Raw genomic sequence first — 20,827 nt, 5'->3', positions numbered from 1 at the left:
CCATTTGGTTTTCAGTTTAGGTCATTTTGATGCTTAAATGGCTGGGGGCAGTATCGAGTAGCTTGGATGAATAAGGTGCCCAGAGTAAACTGCCTGCTACTCAGTCCAAGTTGCTAATATATGCATATTAATAGTATATTTGGATAGAAAACACATTGAAGTTTCTAAAACTGTTTGAATGACGTCTGTGAGTAAAACAGAACTCATATGGCAGGCAAAAACCTGAGAAAAAAATCCAACCAGGAAGTGGGAAATCTGAGGTTGGTCGTTTTTCAACTCATTCCCTATTCAAGACACAGTGGGATATTGGTCATGTTGCACTTCCTAGGGCTTCCACTAGATGTCAACAGTCTTTAGAAACTTGTTTGAGGCTTCTACTGTAAAGGAGGGGCTCATAAGGGCTCTTTGAGTCAGTGGTCTGGCAGAGTGCCACAAGCTCGTGACGCTCGTTCAGATGAAGTAGCTCGCGTTCCATTGCTTTTCTACAGACAAAGGAATTCTCCGGTTGGAACATTATTGAAGATTTATGTTAAAAACATCCGAAAGATTGATTCTATACATCGTTTGACATGTTTCTACGGACTGTAATGGAACTTTGACATTTCGTCTGCTCCTAGTGAACGCGCTTAGTAACTTTGAATCCACATAAATGATGGATATTATCGAACAAATCAAACATTTATTGTGGAACTGGGATTCCTGGGAGTGCATTCTGATGTAGATCATCAAAGGTAAGGGAATATTTATAAGGTTATTTCTGTTGACTGCACAATATGCGATGGATCGGTTTGGCTCGTTTGGTCTCTGAGCACGTACTCAGATTATTGCATGGTTTGCTTTTTCCGTAAAGCTTTTTTGAAATCTGACACAGCGGTTGCATTGAAGAGTATCTAAAGTTCCATGCATAACACTTGTATTTTCATCAACATTTATTATGAGAATTTCTGTAAATTGATGTGGCTCACTGCAAAATCACCGGATGCTTTTGGAACTACTGAACATAACGTGCCAATGTAAACTCTGATTTTTTTAAATAAAAATACACTGCTCAAAAAAATTAAGGAAACACTAAAATAACACATCCTTGATCTGAATGAATGAAATATTCTATATATATTTTCTTTACATAGTTGAATGTGCTGACAACAAAATCACACAAAAATGATCAATGGAAATCAAATTTATCAACCCACGGAGGTCTGGATTTTAGTCACACTCAAAATCAAAGTGGAAAACCACACTCCAGGCTGATCCAACTTTGATGTAATGTCCTTAAAACAAGTCAAAATGAGGCTCAGTAGTGTCTGTGGCCTCCACATGCCTGTATGACCTCCCTACAACGCCTGGGCATGCTTCTGATGAGGTTGCGGATGGTCTCCTGCGGGATCTCCTCCCAGACCTGGACTAAAGCACCCGCCAACTCCTGGACAGTCTGTGGTGCAACGTGGCGTTGGTGGATGGAGCGAGACATGATGTCCCAGATGTGCTCAATTGGATTCAGGTCTGGGGAGCGGGCAGGCCAGTCCATAGCATCAATGCCTTCCTCTTGCAGGAACTGCTGACACATTCCAGCCACATGAGGTCTAGCATTGTCTTGCATTAGGAGGAATCCAGGGCCTACAGCACCAGCATATGGTCTCACAAGGGGTCTGAGGATCTCATCTCGGTACCCAATGGCAGTCAGGCTACCTCTGGCGAGCACATGGAGGGCTGTGCGGCCCCCGGAAGAAATGCCACCCCACACCATGACTGACCCACCGCCAAACCGGTCATGCTGGAGGATGTTGCAGGCAGCAGAACGTTCTCCACAGCATCTACAGACTCTGTCACGTGCTCAGTGTGAACCTGCTTTCATCTGTGAAGAGCACAGGGCGCCAGTGGTGAATTTGCCAATCTTGGTGTTTTCTGGCAAATGCCAAACGTCCTGCACGGTGTTGGGCTGTAAGCACAACCCCCACCTGTGGACGTCGGGCCCTCATACCACCCTCATGGAGTCTGTTTCTGACCGTTTGAGCAGACACATGCACATTTGTGGCCTGCTGGAGGTCATTTTGCAGGGCTCTGGCAGTGCTCCTCCTTGCACAAAGGCGGAGGTAGCGGTCCTGCTGCTGGGTTGTTGCCCTCCTACGGCCTCCTCCACGTCTCCTGATGTACTGGCCTGTTTCCTGGTAGCGCCTCCATGCTCTGGACTCTACGCTGACAGACACAGCAAACCTTCTTGCCACAGCTCGCATTGATGTGCCATCCTGGATGAGCTGCACTACCTGAGCCACTTGTGTGGGTTGTAAGACTCATGCTATCACTAGAGTGAAAGCACCGCCAGCATTCAAAAGTGACCAAAACATCAGCCAGGAAGCATAGGAACTGAGAAGTGGTCTGTGGTCCCCACCTGCAGAACCACTCCTTTATTAGGGGTGTCTTGCTAATTGCCTATAATTTCCACCTGTTGTCTATTCCATTTGCACAACAGCATGTGCAATTTATTGTCAATCAGTGTTGCTTCCTAAGAGGACAGTTTGATTTCACAGAAGTGTGATTGACTTGGAGTTACATTGTGTTGTTTAAGTGTTCCCTTTATGTTTTTGAGCAGTGTATAAACTTTATCAAACAAAACATACATGTTTTGTGTAACATGAAGTCCTATGAGTGTCATCTGATGAAGATCAAAGGTTAGTGATTAATTCTCTCTCTTTGGCTGGAAAAATGGCTGTGTTTTTCTGTGACTTGGCTCTGACCTAACAATCGTTTGTGGTGCTTTCGTCGTAAAGTCTATTTGAAATCGGACACTGTGGTGGGATTTAACAAGAAGTGTATCTTTAAAATGGTGTGAAATACTTCTATGTTTGAGGAATTTTAATCATGGGATTTCTGTTGTTTTGAATTTGGCGCCCTGCACTTTCACTGGCTGTTGTCATATCGATCTTACTAGCGGGATCTCAGCCTTAAGTTAAAAAAGTTAATTAATGCCCCCTTTTCAATGACAGGCATTTTTCAATTAACATTCCAGGTCAAGTGGTCAATTCTTGAGTTAAATTAGGTAACTACTGCATTAAACAAGATTAGACTGAGCCTGAATTGGCCAAGGACTAGATTGATCCTAGATTAGATAAATCCGGGACTAGATTGACCCTCTAGGGATGCAATACATGGTAGGATCAGAATCAAGAGACTGACGTGTCTGGTTGGTCCTCCTGACCCGGCTGGTTAACAGGGTTAGTAACAGAGAGAGGGTGAGTATCAGAGATAGACTGATGTGTCTGGTTGGTCCTCCTGACCCGGCTGGTTAACAGGGTTAGTAACAGAGAGAGGGTTAGTATCAGAGATAGACTGACGTGTCTGGTTGGTCCTCCTGACCCAGCTGGTTAACAGGGTTAGTAACAGAGAGAGGGTTAGTATCAGAGATAGACTGACGTGTCTGGATGGTCCTCCTGACCCGGCTGGTCTCTCCTCAATAGGAAGCGGTTCTCAGGAACAGGAGGGATCTCCTCTGGACGAACTACTGGTTTCTCTCTCTTCAAACCACTCTGCTCCTTCCCTCCACCCTCCTCCTCCACAGCTACCGCCACCATCCCTCCATCCACAGGGCTGTGAGAAAATTATTGAGTGAGCAGCAACAAAAAACATACCAATTAAAAAAACATCACAATGTAAACAGATTTGACACCTCAAATGTGCAGGAGAGTTGCACATCATAATAAGCCCGAAATGTGTTGTGAATAATTTAGCCGTATTGGTGTGAGGCAGTCCACAGTGAACCTCACCCCTTTAGAACAGGCTCCACCCTGTCAGTGTGACCCTCTCTCTTCACCTCCCTCTCTCTCCTCCTCTTCTTGGAGCGTTTGCTCTTGGAGTGTCTCTTTCGCCTGTGGTGGTGGTGCTTCTCCTCAGATTCACTCCCAGACTCCAGAGAGGAGAACTGAGAGGAGCCAGGAGAACTGAGGGAGGAGTCTGCAGAATGCGACCGCCGCTTCCTCTTTCCTTCCAGAACTACAGAACACAGAGAGACAGACAGAGAGAGAGAGAGGAGACACACACACAGAGAGACAGAGAGACAGAGAGAGAGAGAGAGAGAGAATGAGAGAGAGAGAGACAGAGAGAGAGAATGAGAGAGAGAGAGAGAGACACAGAATGAGAGATACAGCGAGAGAGGTTCCAGAGTTTCAAATTGAGCAGAAGCTGCTGAAAAAACGAGCTCCTATGGTTTTTAGATTGAAGTACATTAGTGTGTGTGGGGGGTGGGGGGGGGGGGACAAAACAAGCAAAGATAAGCTTTTGAAGAAGTTACTATTTTTATAAAATTGTACAGTTATCTTAGCTAGCTGAATTGTTTATCAGTTGCTAAGCAGTTGATGGGACTCTCCTAAAATAAGCTAGCTAACTAAATAATAGAAAGACAAAAGAACAGAAGACAAAGGACATTAAAGTAAAGACAATAGAGACAGTAATACAAGAAACAATGCTGTTTTGGAAAAGATAGGCTTGTATTGCAGCGTTGTGGCCAACATCACCAGTGTTGCTATGGAAACTATTTACCCACCAGACATCCAGACAGAGAAAGATAAGAAACGTTTCAAAGGCTTGATGATGGGACAGAACCATGAATGTCTGTTTGCAGAGCTTACCAGTTACAAAACAAGAGCCAATGTAATATTTAATAACAAACGAGGGCACGTATGAAGGGTCATTTGCATCAGCCAATCAGATCAGCCAAGGCTGTCAGATCAGCATTTTTGAAGAAGCTGACCACAGCAACAGGTGTCAAGCTGTCAACTTCTACACTAAAGGAAATGTTTTGATACAAGGCAATGATTCAAGCCTCATGGCTTTTGAGAATATGTTTGCTAAAAGTAGAAGCTGAACTCATCTCAGAAGCTGAGGAAGAAGTAGAGGGAGATGACGGAGAAAAGCAGGCCTCAACAGCCTCTGTGACCCAGCAAGAAGCCCTCTACCTACCTCACCTGTAGCAGACAGAGCCAAGAACATGCCTAAAACACCAAGAACACCAGCTATGCAATGTTTCCACAACACCTTCTCTCTAGTCGAAGCAGAGGTCATAGAACTCAGAGAGAACACGCTTCAAGAGGAAACTGGCCAGAAACTAAAAGAAGAGATGAAACAGTTCAGGGAGGAGAGCAGAGCATCTATTGCTAAATTAGAGAGAAGAATGGACAAACTGAGTGATGACCTCAGACACCATCTGAGCACAACGAGAGAGGAGCTAGAGCAGAGAGAGAGGTACATTGACACCTTCAACCAGCAGCTAGTCATTATGTCCTCTGCATCTAGAGAACATGTCCACAAGCTTGGTACAACACAGGTAGAACCTGAGACCAGCACAACCAGCATAGCCACCACACAAGCCTGATGACACTGCACCAGCCTCCCAGTCTGCCACAGCCCAGGTCAACCAACCAGCCTCCCAGTCTGCTCCAGCCCAGGTCAACCTACCAGCCTCCCAGTCTGCTCCAGCCCAGGTCAAACTACCAGCCTCCCAGTCTGCTCCAGCCCAGGTCAACCTACCAGCCTCCCAGTCTGCTCCAGCCCAGGTCAACCTACCAGCCTCCCAGTCTGCTCCAGCCCAGGTCAACCTACCAGCCGCCCAGTCTGCTCCAGCCCAGGTCAACATACCAGCCTCCCAGTCTGCTCCAGTCCAGGTCAACTAACCAGCCTCCCAGTCTGCTCCAGCCCAGGTCAACCTACCAGCCTCCCAGTCTGCTCCAGCCCAGGTCAACTAACCAGCCTCCCAGTCTGCTCCAGCCCAGGTCAACTAACCAGCCTCCCAGTCTGCTCCAGCCCAGGTCAACCTACCAGCCTCCCAGTCTGCTCCAGCCCAGGTCAACCTACCAGCCTCTCAGTCTGCTCCAGCCCAGGTCAACTAACCAGCCTCCCAGTCTGCTCCAGCCCAGGTCAACCTACCAGCCTCCCAGTCTGCTCCAGCCCAGGTCAACATACCAGCCTCCCAGTCTGCTCCAGCCCAGGTCAACCTACCAGCCTCCCAGTCTGCTCCAGCCCAGGTCAACCTACCAGCCTCCCAGTCTGCTCCAGCCCAGGTCAACCTACCAGCCTCTCAGTCTGCTCCAGCCCAGGTCAACCTACCAGCCTCCCAGTCTGCTCCAGCCCAGGTCAACCACACACAACTGCAATCCTTAATGATTTAAATGGGAAGTTCTTAGTCCAGGAAAGATGATTCCCTAGACACCAGGTGTATACATTCTGGTGTGCTACAACTGAGAGTGTAATGCAGCTACTCAGTCAGACAAGGATTGACACACCTGAAAACGTAAGGTGAAAATGTATCATCTGGGGCAGTGAGAAGGAAGAGTGGCAGAGTGGGCACAGGCCATGTTCCCAACAACCACTATAGTAGTGTCCACCCTCCTACCAAGAAAAGACTCCCCAGGACAGTTGATTGACATTAAATTAATCAAGAGATCACTGTGGACTGTGCCTCACTGCTCAGTGTCAGAATGGCTCACCATCCCACTCATCTGACATGTGAACACTTACACGATAATATACACCTTGAACAAGACAGTATCAGAACCTTTGCTATGGACCTAAAGGATGCAACTCTTGGCAGGGACCCACACCCATCACCCCAGCAGCATTAGCCCCCTGCCCCACCTTCTGAAACAACAGTACCCCCACCATCCACAGGAGAGAATAGCCAGACACGGTTTATTACAGCACAGCTCTACAAGACCAGTCGCTCCACTAGGCCCGGTCCATTACAACACCGCTCTACCAGACCAGACCCATCACAAAATAGCTCTACAAGGCCAGGCCCAACAGAGCACAGACTTACCATGCTAGATCCACCTCAGGACAGCTCCACAAGGCCCGGACCATCACACCACAGCTCTACCAGAGCCGTCCCATCACACCACAGCTCTTCTAGTCCCATCACACCACAACTCTCCTAGACCCATCACTCCACAGCTCTACAAGACCCATCACACCACAGCTCTACAAGACCCATCACACCACAGCTCTACTTAATTGCCTACAGTCTGTAATCTGTTAGTGTCTTAACGACTGTTCCACAGGTGCGCATTCATTAATTGTTTATGGTTCATTGAACAAGCATGGGGAAACAGTGTTTAAACCCTTTACAATGAAGATCTCTGAAGTTATTTAGTTTTTATGAATTATCTTGAAAGACAGGGTCCTGAAAAAGGGACGTTTCTTTTTTTTGCTGAGTTTAGTTGCGGAGAGTCCCTGTAATGCTAGATTCAGATCATTCAGGCGAGAAAAAAGATCACCCAGACAGACCAGTCGTGTGAGAAACTCGTCATCAGTCAAACAAGTGAAAAGGATGGCCAGTAAAGAACGTTAAGCTTGTCTCTCAATTCAAAAACACATGTCAATACTTTGCCCCTTGATAACCAGCGCACTTCTGTACGTTGTGAAAGTGTTACATGGTCGCTATCATTGCATAGTGCAGAAAATACACAAGAGTTCAGGGGCCTTGCTTTAACAAAGTTAACCATTTTCACGGTACTGTCCAAAACGTCTTTCAAGCCGTCAGGCTTGGCAGCAAGAGCCTCTCGGTGGATGCTGCAGTGGACCCAAGTCGTGTCGGGAGCAACTGCTTGCACACTTATTACTACTCCACTATGTCTCCCTGTCATGGCTTTTGCACCATCAGTACAGATAACAACACATCTTGACCACCAAAGTCCATTTGATGTCATAAATCTGTCCAGTACTTTAAAAATATCCTCTCCTGTTGTCCTGGTTTCTAGTGGTTTGCAGAAGAGGATGTCTTCCTTAATTGACCCCCCATAAACTTAACAGACATATACAGTCGGAAGTTTACATACACCTTTTCACAATTCCTGACATTTAATCCTAGTAAAAATTCCCTGTCTTTGTTCAGTTAGGATCATCACTTTATTTTAAGAATCTGAAACGTCAGTATAATAGTAGAGAGAATGATTTATTTCAGCTTTTATTTATTTCATCACATTCCCAGTGGGTCAGAAGTTTACATACACTCAATTAGTATTTGGTAGCATTGCCTTTAAATTGTTTAACTTGGATCAAATGTTTCGGGTAGCCACCCTCAAGCTTCCCACAATAATTTGGGTGAATTTTCCCCCATTCCTCCTTTCGCTCCCTCCTCTCTACATTTTCCTCTTCTGTCTCTGCTGCTAAAGCCACTTTCTACCACTCTAAATTCCAAGCTTCTGCCTCTAACCCTAGGAAGCTCTTTGCCACCTTCTCCTCCCTCCTGAATCCTCCTCCCCCTCCTCCCTCTCTGCAGATGACTTCGTCAACCATTTTGAAAAGAAGGTCGACGACATCCGATCCTCGTTTGCTAAGTCAAACGACACCGCTGGTTCTGCTCACACTGCCCTACCCTGTGCTCTGACCTCTTTCTCCCCTCTCTCTCCAGATGAAATCTCGCGTCTTGTGACGGCCGGCCGCCCAACAACCTGCCCGCTTGACCCTATCCCCTCCTCTCTTCTCCAGACCATTTCCGGAGACCTTCTCCCTTACCTCACCTCGCTCATCAACTCATCCCTGACCGCTGGCTACGTCCCTTCCGTCTTCAAGAGAGCGAGAGTTGCACCCCTTCTGAAAAAACCTACACTCGATCCCTCCGATGTCAACAACTACAGACCAGTATCCCTTCTTTCTTTTCTCTCCAAAACTCTTGAACGTGCCGTCCTTGGCCAGCTCTCCCGCTATCTCTCTCAGAATGACCTTCTTGATCCAAATCAGTCAGGTTTCAAGACTAGTCATTCAACTGAGACTGCTCTTCTCTGTATCACGGAGGCGCTCCGCACCGCTAAAGCTAACTCTCTCTCCTCTGCTCTCATCCTTCTAGACCTATCGGCTGCCTTCGATACTGTGAACCATCAGATCCTCCTCTCCACCCTCTCCGAGTGTCATCTCTGGCGCGGCCCACGCTTGGATTGCGTCCTACCTGACAGGTCGCTCCTACCAGGTGGCGTGGCGAGAATCTGTCTCCTCACCACGCGCTCTCACCACTGGTGTCCCCCAGGGCTCTGTTCTAGGCCCTCTCCAATTCTCGCTATACACCAAGTCACTTGGCTCAGTCATAACCTCACATGGTCTCTCCTATCATTGCTATGCAGACGACACACAATTAATCTTCTCCTTTCCCCCTTCTGATGACCAGGTGGCGAATCGCATCTCTGCATGTCTGGCAGACATATCAGTGTGGATGACGGATCACCACCTCAAGCTGAACCTCGGCAAGACGGAGCTGCTCTTCCTCCCGGGGAAGGACTGCCCGTTCCATGATCTCGCCATCACGGTTGACAACTCCATTGTGTCCTCCTCCCAGAGCGCTAAGAACCTTGGCGTGATCCTGGACAACACCCTGTCGTTCTCAACTAACATCAAGGCGGTGGCCCGTTCCTGTAGGTTCATGCTCTACAACATCCGCAGAGTACGACCCTGCCTCACACAGGAAGCGGAGCAGGTCCTAATCCAGGCACTTGTCATCTCCCGTCTGGATTACTGCAACTCGCTGTTGGCTGGGCTCCCTGCCTGTGCCATTAAACCCCTACAACTCATCCAGAACACCGCAGCCCGTCTGGTGTTCAACCTTCCCAAGTTCTCTCACATCACCCCGCTCCTCCGCTCTCTCCACTGGCTTCCAGTTGAAGCTTGCATCCGCTACAAGACCATGGTGCTTGCCTACGGAGCTGTGAGGGGAACGGCACCTCAGTACCTCCAGGCTCTGATCAGGCCCTACACCCAAACAAGGGCACTGCGTTCATCCACCTCTGGCCTGCTCGCCTCCCTACCACTGAGGAAGTACAGTTCCCGCTCAGCCCAGTCTAAACTGTTCGCTCCCTCACGACGCCAGGACAGCGGAGTCAATCACCACCTTCCGGAGACACCTGAAACCCCACCTCTTTAAGGAATACCTAGGATAGGATAAGTAATCCTTCTCACCCCCCCCCTTTAAGATTTAGATGCACTATTGTAAAGTGACTGTTCCACTGGATGTCATAAGGTGAATGCACCAATTTGTAAGTCGCTCTGGATAAGAGCGTCTGTTAAATGACTTAAATGTAAATGACAGAGCTGGTGTAACAGTCAGGTTTGTAGGCCTCCTTGCTCGCACACTCCTTTTCAGTTCTGCTTACACATTTTCTATAGGATTGAGGTCAGGGCTTAGTGATGGCCACTCCAATACTGTAACTTTTTTGTCCTTAAGCCACTTTTCCACAACTTTGGAAGTATGCTTGGGGTCATTGTCCATTTGGAAGACCCATTTGCGACCAAGCTAATTTCCTGACTGATGTCTTGAGATGTTGCTTCAATATATCCACATAAATGTTCCATCCTCATGATGCCATCTATTTTGTGAAGTGCACCAGTCTCTCCTGCAGCAAAGCACCCATGATGCTGCCACCCCCGTGCTTCACATTTGGGATCATGTTCTTAGGCTTGCAAGCCTCCTCCCTTTTCCTCAAAACATAACGATGGTCATTATGGCCAAACACGTCTATTTTTGTACACTTTCTATTGACTCAAATGATGTCAATTAGCCTATCAGACACTTCTAATGCAATGACATTATTTTCTGGAATTTCCCAAGCTGTTTAAAGGCGCAGTCAACGTAGTGTATGTAAACTTCTGACCCTCTGGAATGTGATACAGTGAATTATAAGTTAAATAATCTGTCTGTAAACAATTGTTGATAAAATTTGTGGAGGGGTTGAAAAACGAGTTAATGACTCCAACCTAAGTGTATGTAAACCTCCAACCTCAACTGTACCACTTAATCCATAGTAAAAGACAAGACACTTCCATCAATGCAATAATTTAAAATTCCCAATATATATTGTTTTAAATATATAAAATACAGTGCCTTTGGAAAGTCCTTCTTTGGACACTGTGTTAACAACCCTCCAGGCAAGCTTCAATGCCATACAACTCTCACCAAAAGCACTCACAAACTTCTACAGATGCACAATCGAGAGCATCCTGTCGGGCTGTATCACCGCCTGGTACGGCAACTGCTCCGGCCACAACCGTAAGGCTCTCCAGAGGGTAGTGAGGTCTGCACAATGCATCACCGGGGGCAAACTACCTGCCCTCCAGGACACCTACACCACCCGATGTTACAGGAAGGCCATAAAGATCATCAAGGACAGCAACCACCTGAGCCATTGCCTGTTCACCCCGCTATCATCCAGAAGGCGAGGTCAGTACAGGTGCATCAAAGCTGGGACCGAGAGACTGAAAAACAGCTTCTATCTCAAGGCCATCAGACTGTTAAACAGCCACCACTAACATTGAGTGGCTGCTGCCAACACACTGACTCAACTCCAGCCACTTTAATAATGGGAATTGATGGGAAATGATGTAAAATATATCACTAGCCACTTTAAACAATGCTACCTAATATAAATGTTTACATACCCTACATTATTCATCTCATATGTATATGTATATACTGTACTCTATATCATCTACTGCATCTTTATGTAATACATGTATCATTAGCCACTTTAACTATGCCACTTTGTTTACATACTCATCTCATATGTATATACTGCACTCAATACCATCTACTGTATCTTGCCTATGCCGCTCTGTACCATCACTCACTCATATATCTTTATGTACATATTCTTATCCCCTTACACTTGTGTCTATAAGGTAGTAGTTTTGGAATTGTTAGCTAGATTACTTGTTGGTTATTACTGCATTGTCGGAACTAGAAGCACAAGCATTTCGCTACACTCGCATTAACATCTGCTAACCTTGTGTATGTGACAAATAAAATTTGATTTGATTTGACCATCCTACCAATCCTCGACTTCGGCGAGGTCATTTACAAAATAGCCTCCAACACTCTATTCAACAAATTGGATGCAGTCTATCACAGTGCAATCAGTTTTGTCACCAAAGCCCCATATACTACCCACCATTGCGACCTGTACGCTCTCGTTGGTTGGCCCTCGCTTCATACTCGTCGCCAAACCCACTGGCTCCAGGTCATCCACAAGACCCTTCTAGGTAAAGTCCCCCTTATCTCAGCTCGCTGGTCACCATAGGATCACCCACCTGTAGCACGCGCTCCAGCAGGTATATCTCTCTGGTCACCCCCAAAACCAATTCTTTCTTTGGCCGCCTCTCCTTCCAGTTCTCTGCTGCCAATGACTGGAACGAACTACAAAAATCTCTGAAACTGGAAACACTTATCTCCCTCACTAGCTTTAAGCACTAGCTGTCAGAGCAGCTCACAGATTACTGCACCTGTACATAGCCCACCTATAATTTAGCCCAAACAACTACCTCTTTCCCAACTGTATTTAATATATTTATTTATTTTGCTCCTTTGCACCCCATTATTTATATCTCTACTTTGCACATTCTTCCACTGCAAATCTACCATTCCAGTGTTTTACTTGCTAGATTGTATTTACTTTGCCACCATGGCCTTTTTTGCCTTTACCTCCCTTATCTCACCTCATTTGCTCACATCGTATATAGACTTGTTTATACTGTATTATTGACTGTATGTTTGTTTTATTCCATGTGTAACTCTGTGTCGTTGTATGTGTCGAACTGCTTTGCTTTATCTTGGCCAGGTCGCAATTGTAAATGAGAACTTGTTCTCAACTGGCCTACCTGGTGAAATAAAGTTCAGACCCTTTGACTTTTTTTCACATATTGTTAGGTTACAGCCTTATTCTAAAATTAACTTAATTTTTGTTTTTCTCATCAATCTACACACAATGCCCCAGAATGACAAAGCAAAAACCGGTTTGATTTTTTTGATAATGTAAAAAAAACTGAAATATCACATTTACATAAGTATTCTGACCATTTACTCAGTGCTTTGTTGAGTAAATGCAGAGTCAATTGTGGGAACTTGTATAGACAGGTGTGTGCTTTTCCAAATCAGATGGACTCCAATCAAATTGTACAAACATCTCAAAGATCAATGGAAACAGGATGCACCTGAGCTCAATTTCAAGTCTCATAGCAAAGGGTCAGAATACTTATGTATACGATATTTCTGTTTTTATTTCTAAAAACCTGTTTTCTCTTTGTCATTATGAGGTAGTGTGTAGATTGAGGAAATCCCTTTTAGAATAAGGCTGTAACTAACAAAATGTGGAAAAAGTCGGTCTGAATACTGAATACAAAGGTACCGTTTCTTTATGATTTCCCCCTACCATCCCTCCCCTCATTGGAGGAAACTAGTGAACACTACCACTTAGGCTTCTACTTCCATTTTATGGACACTATTTTACAATAGATATCTTTTGTTTGTTTTTAGTCCCATCCTTCAGCTCCACTCAACCCTTCCCATTATCTCTTAACACCATCCAGTCCCATCCTTCAGCTACCCTCAACCCCTCCCATTATCTCTGAACACCATCCAGTCCCATCCTTCAGCTACCCTCAACCCCTCCCATTATCTCTGAACACCATCCAGTCCCATCCTTCAGCTACCCTCAACCCCTCCCATTATCTCTGAAAACCATCCAGTCCCATCCTTCAGCTACCCTCAACCCCTCCCATTATCTCTTAACACCATCCAGTCCCATCCTTCAGCTACCCTCAACCCCTCCCATTATCTCTGAACACCATCCAGTCCCATCCTTCAGCTACCCTCAACCCCTCCCATTATCTCTGAACACCATCCAGTCCCATCCTTCAGCTACCCTCAACCCCTCCCATTATCTCTGAACACCATCCAGTCCCATCCTTCAGCTACCCTCAACCCCTCCCATTATCTCTGAACACCATCCAGTCCCATCCTTCAGCTACCCTCAACCCCTCCCATTATCTCTGAACACCATCCAGTCCCATCCTTCAGCTACCCTCAACCCCTCCCATTATCTCTGAACACCATCCAGTCCCATCCTTCAGCTACCCTCAACCCCTCCCATTATCTCTGAACACCATCCAGTCCCATCCTTCAGCTACCCTCAACCCCTCCCATTATCTCTGAACACCATCCAGTCCCATCCTTCAGCTACCCTCAACCCCTCCCATTATCTCTGAACACCATCCAGTCCCATCCTTCAGCTACCCTCAACCCCTCCCATTATCTCCGAACACCATCCAGTCCCATCCTTCAGCTACCCTCAACCCCTCCCATTATCTCCCATTATTTTTTTTATTTAAAAAAATATATATATATTTCACCTTTATTTAACCAGGTAGGCCAGTTGAGAACAAGTTCTCATTTGCAACTGCGACCTGGCCAAGATAAAGCATAGCAGTGTGAACAGACAACACAGAGTTACACATGGAGTAAACAATTAGCAAGTCAATAACACAGTAGAAAAAATGGGCAGTCTATATACAATGTGTGCAAAAGGCATGAGGAGGTAGGCGAATAATACAATTTTGCAGATTAACACTGGAGTGATAAATGATCAGATGGTCATGTACAGGTAGAGATATTGGTGTGCAAAAGAGCAGAAAAGTAAATAAATAAAAACAGTATAAAAACAGTATGGGAATGAGGTAGGTGAAAATGGGTGGGCTATTTACCTATAGACTATGTACAGCTGCAGCGATCGGTTAGCTGCTCGGATAGCTGATGTTTGAAGTTGGTGAGGGAGATAAAAGTCTCCAACTTCAGCGATTTTTGCAATTCGTTCCAGTCACAGGCAGCAGAGTACTGGAACGAAAGGAGGCCAAATGAGGTGTTGGCTTTAGGGATGATCAGTGAGATACACCTGCTGGAGCGCGTGCTACGGATGGGTGTTGCCATCATGACCAGTGAACTGAGATAAGGCGGAGCTTTACCTAGCATGGACTTGTAGATGACCTGGAGCCAGTGGGTCTGGCAACGAATATGTAGTGAGGGCCAGCCGACTAGAGCATACAAGTCGCAGTGGTGGGTGGTATAAGGTGCTTTAGTGACAAAACGGATGGCACTGTGATAGACTGCATCCAGTTTGCTGAGTAGAGTGTTGGAAGCCATTTTGTAGATGACATCGCCGAAGTCGAGGATCGGTAGGATAGTCAGTTTTACTAGGGTAAGCTTGGCAGCGTGAGTGAAGGAGGCTTTGTTGCGGAATAGAAAGCCGACTCTTGATTTGATTTTCGATTGGAGATGTTTGAAGTGAGTCTGGAAGGAGAGTTTGCAGTCTAGCCAGACACCTAGGTACTTATAGATGTCCACATATTCAAGGTCGGAACCATCCAGGGTGGTGATGCTAGTCGGACATGCGGGTGCAGGCAGCGATCGGTTGAAAAGCATGCATTTGGTTTTACTCGCGTTTAAGAGCAGTTGGAGGCCACGGAAGGAGTGCTGTATGGCATTGAAGCTCGTTTGGAGGTTTGATAGCACAGTGTCCAATGACGGGCCGAAAGTATATAGAATGGTGTCGTCTGCGTAGAGGTGGATCAGGGAATCGCCCGCAGCAAGAGCAACATCATTGATATATACAGAGAAAAGAGTCGGCCCGAGAATTTAACCCTGTGGCACCCTTCATAGAGACTGCCAGAGGATCGGACAGCATGCCCTCCAATTTGACACACTGAACTCTGTCTGCAAAGTAATTGGTGAACCAGGCAAGGCAGTCATCCGAAAAACCGAGGCTGTTGAGTCTGCCGATAAGAATATGGTGATTGACAGAGTCGAAAGCCTTGGCGAGGTCGATGAAGACGGCTGCACAGTACTGTCTTTTATCGATGGCGGTTACATTTACATTTAACATTTAAGTCATTTAGCAGACGCTCTTATCCAGAGCGACTTACAAATTGGGCAGACGCTCTTATCCAGAGCGACTTACAAATTGGGTTATGATATCGTTTAGTACCTTGAGTGTGGCTGAAGTGCACCCGTAACCGGCTCGGAAACCAGATTGCACAGCGGAGAAGGTACGGTGGGATTTGAGATGGTCAGTGACCTGTTTGTTGACTTGGCTTTCTAAGACCTTAGATAGGCAGGGCAGGATGGATATAGGTCTGTAACAGTTTGGGTCCAGGGTGTCTCCCCCTTTGAAGAGGGGGATGACTGCGGCAGCTTTCCAATCCTTGGGGATCTCAGACTATATGAAAGAGAGGTTGAACAGGCTGGTAATTGGGGTTGCGACAATGGCGGCAGATAGTTTCAGAAATAGCGGGTCCAGATTGTCAAGACCAGCTGATTTATCTCTGAACACCATCCAGTCCCATCCTTCAGCTCCACTCAACCCCTCCCATTATCTCTCATTATCTATTAACACCATCCAGTCCCATCCTTCAGCTACCCTCAACCTCTCCCATTATCTCCCATCTATCTCTGAACACCATCCAGTTTTGATTTCTATTTGCCATAGATTTTTTCAACTGTGCTGTGATGCTTCACAAAAGTTATGAGTAATATGTTTATGTTTGGAACATCGAATCACAATAAAACCACAGTATCAAGTCTCAATACATATCGGATCGGCACTAAAGTGTCCTGTCCGTCTGGCCGCCCTGTCCGTCTGGTCGCCCTGTCCGTCTGGTAACAGAAGTGCAGCTGTTAACTCCACAGCGATCACATCACTGAGCCTGACTGAATAGAGAGCAGGTTACCGCCCACCCAGCACCAACAGCCTGTTAGAAACACCACCAGCATCAAAATGTGATCCTCTGTATGAGCTGTAAAATATGACTCAGATTCACTGAGACAACGAGCAGCACAGCCTCTGTATGAGCTGTAAAATATGACCCAGATTCACTGAGACAACGAGCAGCACAGCCTCTGTATGAGCTGTACAGCACTACGACCCCTTGTCAAAAGTAGTGCGATATAAAGGGAACAGACAAAAAAGGCGGCTCTCTACTCAGTGGTTTGAACAACAACACTAATGCTGTACTTGGAATCTGGGATTAACATCTGAAAGTCCTTGCAGCTATTTGCCTGACCATGGCCATCTATATATCCGGAGTAGCATTAGACCTTAAAATGATTGGAATGTCTCTCCTTCATAGGGATGTGGTGTTATGTCACTTTATGTCTCTCCTTCATAGGGATGTGGTGTTATGTCACTTTATGTCTCTCCTTCATAGGGATGTGGTTTTATGTCACTTTATGCCTCTCCTTCATAGAGATGTGGTTTTATGTCACTTTATGTCTCTCCTTCATAGGGATGTGGTGTTATGTCACTTTATGTCTCTCCTTCATAGGGATGTGGTGTTATGTCACTTTATGTCTCTCCTTCATAGGGATGTGGTGTTATGTCACTTTATGTCTCTCCTTCATAGGGATGTGGTGTTATGTCACTTTATGTCTCTCCTTCATAGGGATGTGGTGTTATGTCACTTTATGTCTCTCCTTCATAGGGATGTGGTGTTATGTCACTTTATGTCTCTCCTTCATAGGGATGTGGTGTTATGTCACTTTATGTCTCTCCTTCATAGGGATGTGGTTTTATGTCACTTTATGTCTCTCCTTCATAGGGATGTGGTGTTATGTCACTTTATGTCTCTCCTTCATAGGGATGTGGTGTTATGTCACTTTATGTCTCTCCTTCATAGGGATGTGGTGTTATGTCACTTTATGACTCTCCTTCATAGGGATGTGGTTTTATGTCACTTTATGTCTCTCCTTCATAGGGATGTGGTGTTATGTCACTTTATGTCTCTCCTTCATAGGGATGTGGTTTTATGTCACTTTATGTCTCTTGAACACATGGTATGTATACTAACAACCTAGTTAAATAGGTAGAATAACAGCAGGTTTTCAACTACAAGTCTGGAAGGCCCAAAAAATTGTCAAAGACTTCAGTCACCAAAGTCATAACCTTTTCTCTCTGCTATCGCACGGCAAGCGGTACCGGAGCATCAAGTCCAGGTCCAAAAGGCTCTTTGACAAATGGCTACCTGGACTATTTACATTGACACACCCCCCTCCCCCTCCATTTTGTTTTACACTGCTACTACTCAGTGTTTATTATCTATGCATAGTCCCTTTACGCACCCCTACCTACATGTACATATTACCTCGACTAACCTGTACCCCACACATCGACGCAGTATTGGTACCCCCTGGGGCGGCCGGGTAGCCTAGTGGTTAGAGTGTTGGACTAGTAACTGGAAGGTTGCAAGTTCAAACCCCTGAGCTGACAAGGTACAAATCTGTCGTTCTGCCCCTGAACAGGCAGTTAACCCACTGTTCCTAGGCCGTCATTGAAAATAAGAATTTGTTCATAACTGACTTGCCTAGTAAAATAAAGGTCAAATAAATAAAAATATAGCCTCGGTATTGTTATTTTATTGCGTTACTAAATAAACTAAAGTATAAAATGAAAAGTAACTATTTTCTTAACTCTATTTTTGAGCTGCACTGTTGGTTAGGGGCTCGTGAGTAAGCATTTCATGGGAAGGTCTACACTTGTTGTATTCGGCTCATCTGACAAATACAATTTGATTTATGAACAAAAGGTTTTCAACATAATCCAGGGAGAATCAGGAATGTCTAGGCCCCTTTTTTCAATCTTTACTAACGACATGCCATGAACGCAGATGACAACACTACACACGTCAGCTACTACAGCAACTGAAATGACTGCAACCCTTAACAAAGAGCTGCAGTTAGTTTCAGAATGGGTGGCAAGGAATAACTTAGTCCTAAATATATAAACCATTTTAACCATTGTATTTGGGACAAATCATGCACTAAATCTCAGATAAATCTTGTAAAAAATAATGTGGAAATGAGGTGACTAAATTACTTGGAGTAACCCTGGATGGTAAAACTATCATGGTCAAAACATATTGATACAACAGAGGCTAACATGTGGAGAAGTCTGCCTATAATAAAGTGCTGCTCTCCCTTCTTAACAACACTATCAACAGGGCAGGTCCTACAGGCCCTAGTTTCTACCTTCTTAACAACATTATCAACAAGGCAGGTCCTACAGGCCCTAGTTTCTACCTTCTTAACAACATTATCAACAGGGCAGGTCCTACAGGCCCTAGTTTCTACCTTCTTAACAACATTATCAACAAGGCAGGTCCTACAGGCCCTAGTTTCTACCTTCTTAACAACATTATCAACAAGGCAGGTCCAACAGGCCCTAGTTTCTACCTTCTTAACAACACTATCAACAAGGCAGGTCCTACAGGCCCTAGTTTCTACCTTCTTAACAACATTATCAACAAGGCAGGTCCAACAGGCCCTAGTTTCTACCTTCTTAACAACACTATCAACAAGGCAGGTCCTACAGGCCCTAGTTTCTACCTTCTTAACAACATTATCAACAAGGCAGGTCCAACAGGCCCTAGTTTCTATCTTCTTAACAACACTATCAACAAGGCAGGTCCTACAGGCCCTAGTTTCTACCTTCTTAACAACACTATCAACAAGGCAGGTCCAACAGGCCCTAGTTTCTACCTTCTTAACAACACTATCAACAAGGCAGGTCCTACAGGCCCTAGTTTCTACCTTCTTAACAACACTATCAACTTTGAAGGCAGGTCCAACAGGCCCTAGTTTCTACCTTCTTAACAACACTATCAACAAGGCAGGTCCTACAGGCCCTAGTTTCTACCTTCTTAACAACATTATCAACAAGGCAGGTCCAACAGGCCCAGTTTCTACCTTCTTAACAACACTATCAACAAGGCAGGTCCTACAGGCCCTAGTTTCTACCTTCTTAACAACATTATCAACAAGGCAGGTCCAACAGGCCTAGTTTCTACCTTCTTAACAACACTATCAACAAGGCAGGTCCTACAGGCCCTAGTTTCTACCTTCTTAACAACATTATCAACAAGGCAGGTCCAACAGGCCCTAGTTTCTACCTTCTTAACAACACTATCAACAAGGCAGGTCCTACAGGCCCTAGTTTCTACCTTCTTAACAACATTATCAACAAGGCAGGTCCAACAGGCCCTAGTTTCTATCTTCTTAACAACACTATCAACAAGGCAGGTCCTACAGGCCCTAGTTTCTACCTTCTTAACAACACTATCAACAAGGCAGGTCCAACAGGCCCTAGTTTCTACCTTCTTAACAACACTATCAACAAGGCAGGTCCTACAGGCCCTAGTTTCTACCTTCTTAACAACACTATCAACAAGGCAGGTCCAACAGGCCCTAGTTTCTACCTTCTTAACAACACTATCAACAAGGCAGGTCCTACAGGCCCTAGTTTCTACCTTCTTAACAACATTATCAACAAGGCAGGTCCAACAGGCCCTAGTTTCTATCTTCTTAACAACACTATCAACAAGGCAGGTCCTACAGGCCCTAGTTTCTACCTTCTTAACAACACTATCAACAAGGCAGGTCCAACAACCTGCCCTAGTTTCTACCTTCTTAACAACACTATCAACAAGGCAGGTCCTACAGGCCCATCAGTTTTGTTGCACCTTGACGACTGTTCAGTCGTGTGGTCAGAGTGCCACAAAAAAGGACTTAGGAAAATTGCAATTGGCTCAAAACAGGGCAGCACAGCTGGCCCTTGGATTACAGAGAGCTAACATTAATAATATGCATGTCAATCTCTCCTGGCTCAAAGTGGAGTAGAGATGGACTTCATCACTACTTGTATTTATGAGAGGTATTGACATGTTGAATGCACCAAGCTGTCTGTCTAAACTACTGGCACACAGCTCGGACACCCATACATACCCCACAAGACATGCCACCAGAGGTTTGTTTAAACTACTAACACACAGCTTGGACACCCATACATACCCCACAAGACATGCCACCAGAGGTCTGTTTAAACTACTAACACACAGCTCAGACACCCATACATACCCCACAAGACATGCCACCAGAGGTCTGTTTAAACTACTAACACACAGCTCAGACACCCATACATACCCCACAAGACATGCCACCAGAGGTCTGTTTAAACTACTAACACACAGCTCCATTGACACC

At 45.5% G+C, this 20,827-nt stretch overlaps 1 protein-coding gene across 5 annotated transcripts in view; it reads right to left on the bottom strand.

Moving 5' to 3' along the window:
* Nucleotides 1-20,827, bottom strand: part of nktr (natural killer cell triggering receptor) — a 67,313-nt gene that overhangs the window by 25,108 nt on the left and 21,378 nt on the right. For all 5 annotated transcript variants that reach the window (XM_046293068.1, XM_046293069.1, XM_046293072.1 and 2 more), the window contains 2 exons: nt 3,762-3,987; nt 3,412-3,585 (listed from right to left, as the gene is read on the bottom strand). In XM_046293068.1, coding sequence (XP_046149024.1) covers nt 3,412-3,585; nt 3,762-3,987 — 400 coding nt within the window. The remainder of the gene's footprint in view (nt 1-3,411; nt 3,586-3,761; nt 3,988-20,827) is intronic.

This window comes from Oncorhynchus gorbuscha, linkage group LG12 (assembly GCF_021184085.1).
Source record: "Oncorhynchus gorbuscha isolate QuinsamMale2020 ecotype Even-year linkage group LG12, OgorEven_v1.0, whole genome shotgun sequence".
Lineage (NCBI taxonomy): Eukaryota > Metazoa > Chordata > Actinopteri > Salmoniformes > Salmonidae > Oncorhynchus > Oncorhynchus gorbuscha.
Note: the sequence above shows the minus strand (reverse complement) of the source record. Positions and strands in the feature narration are given on the sequence as shown.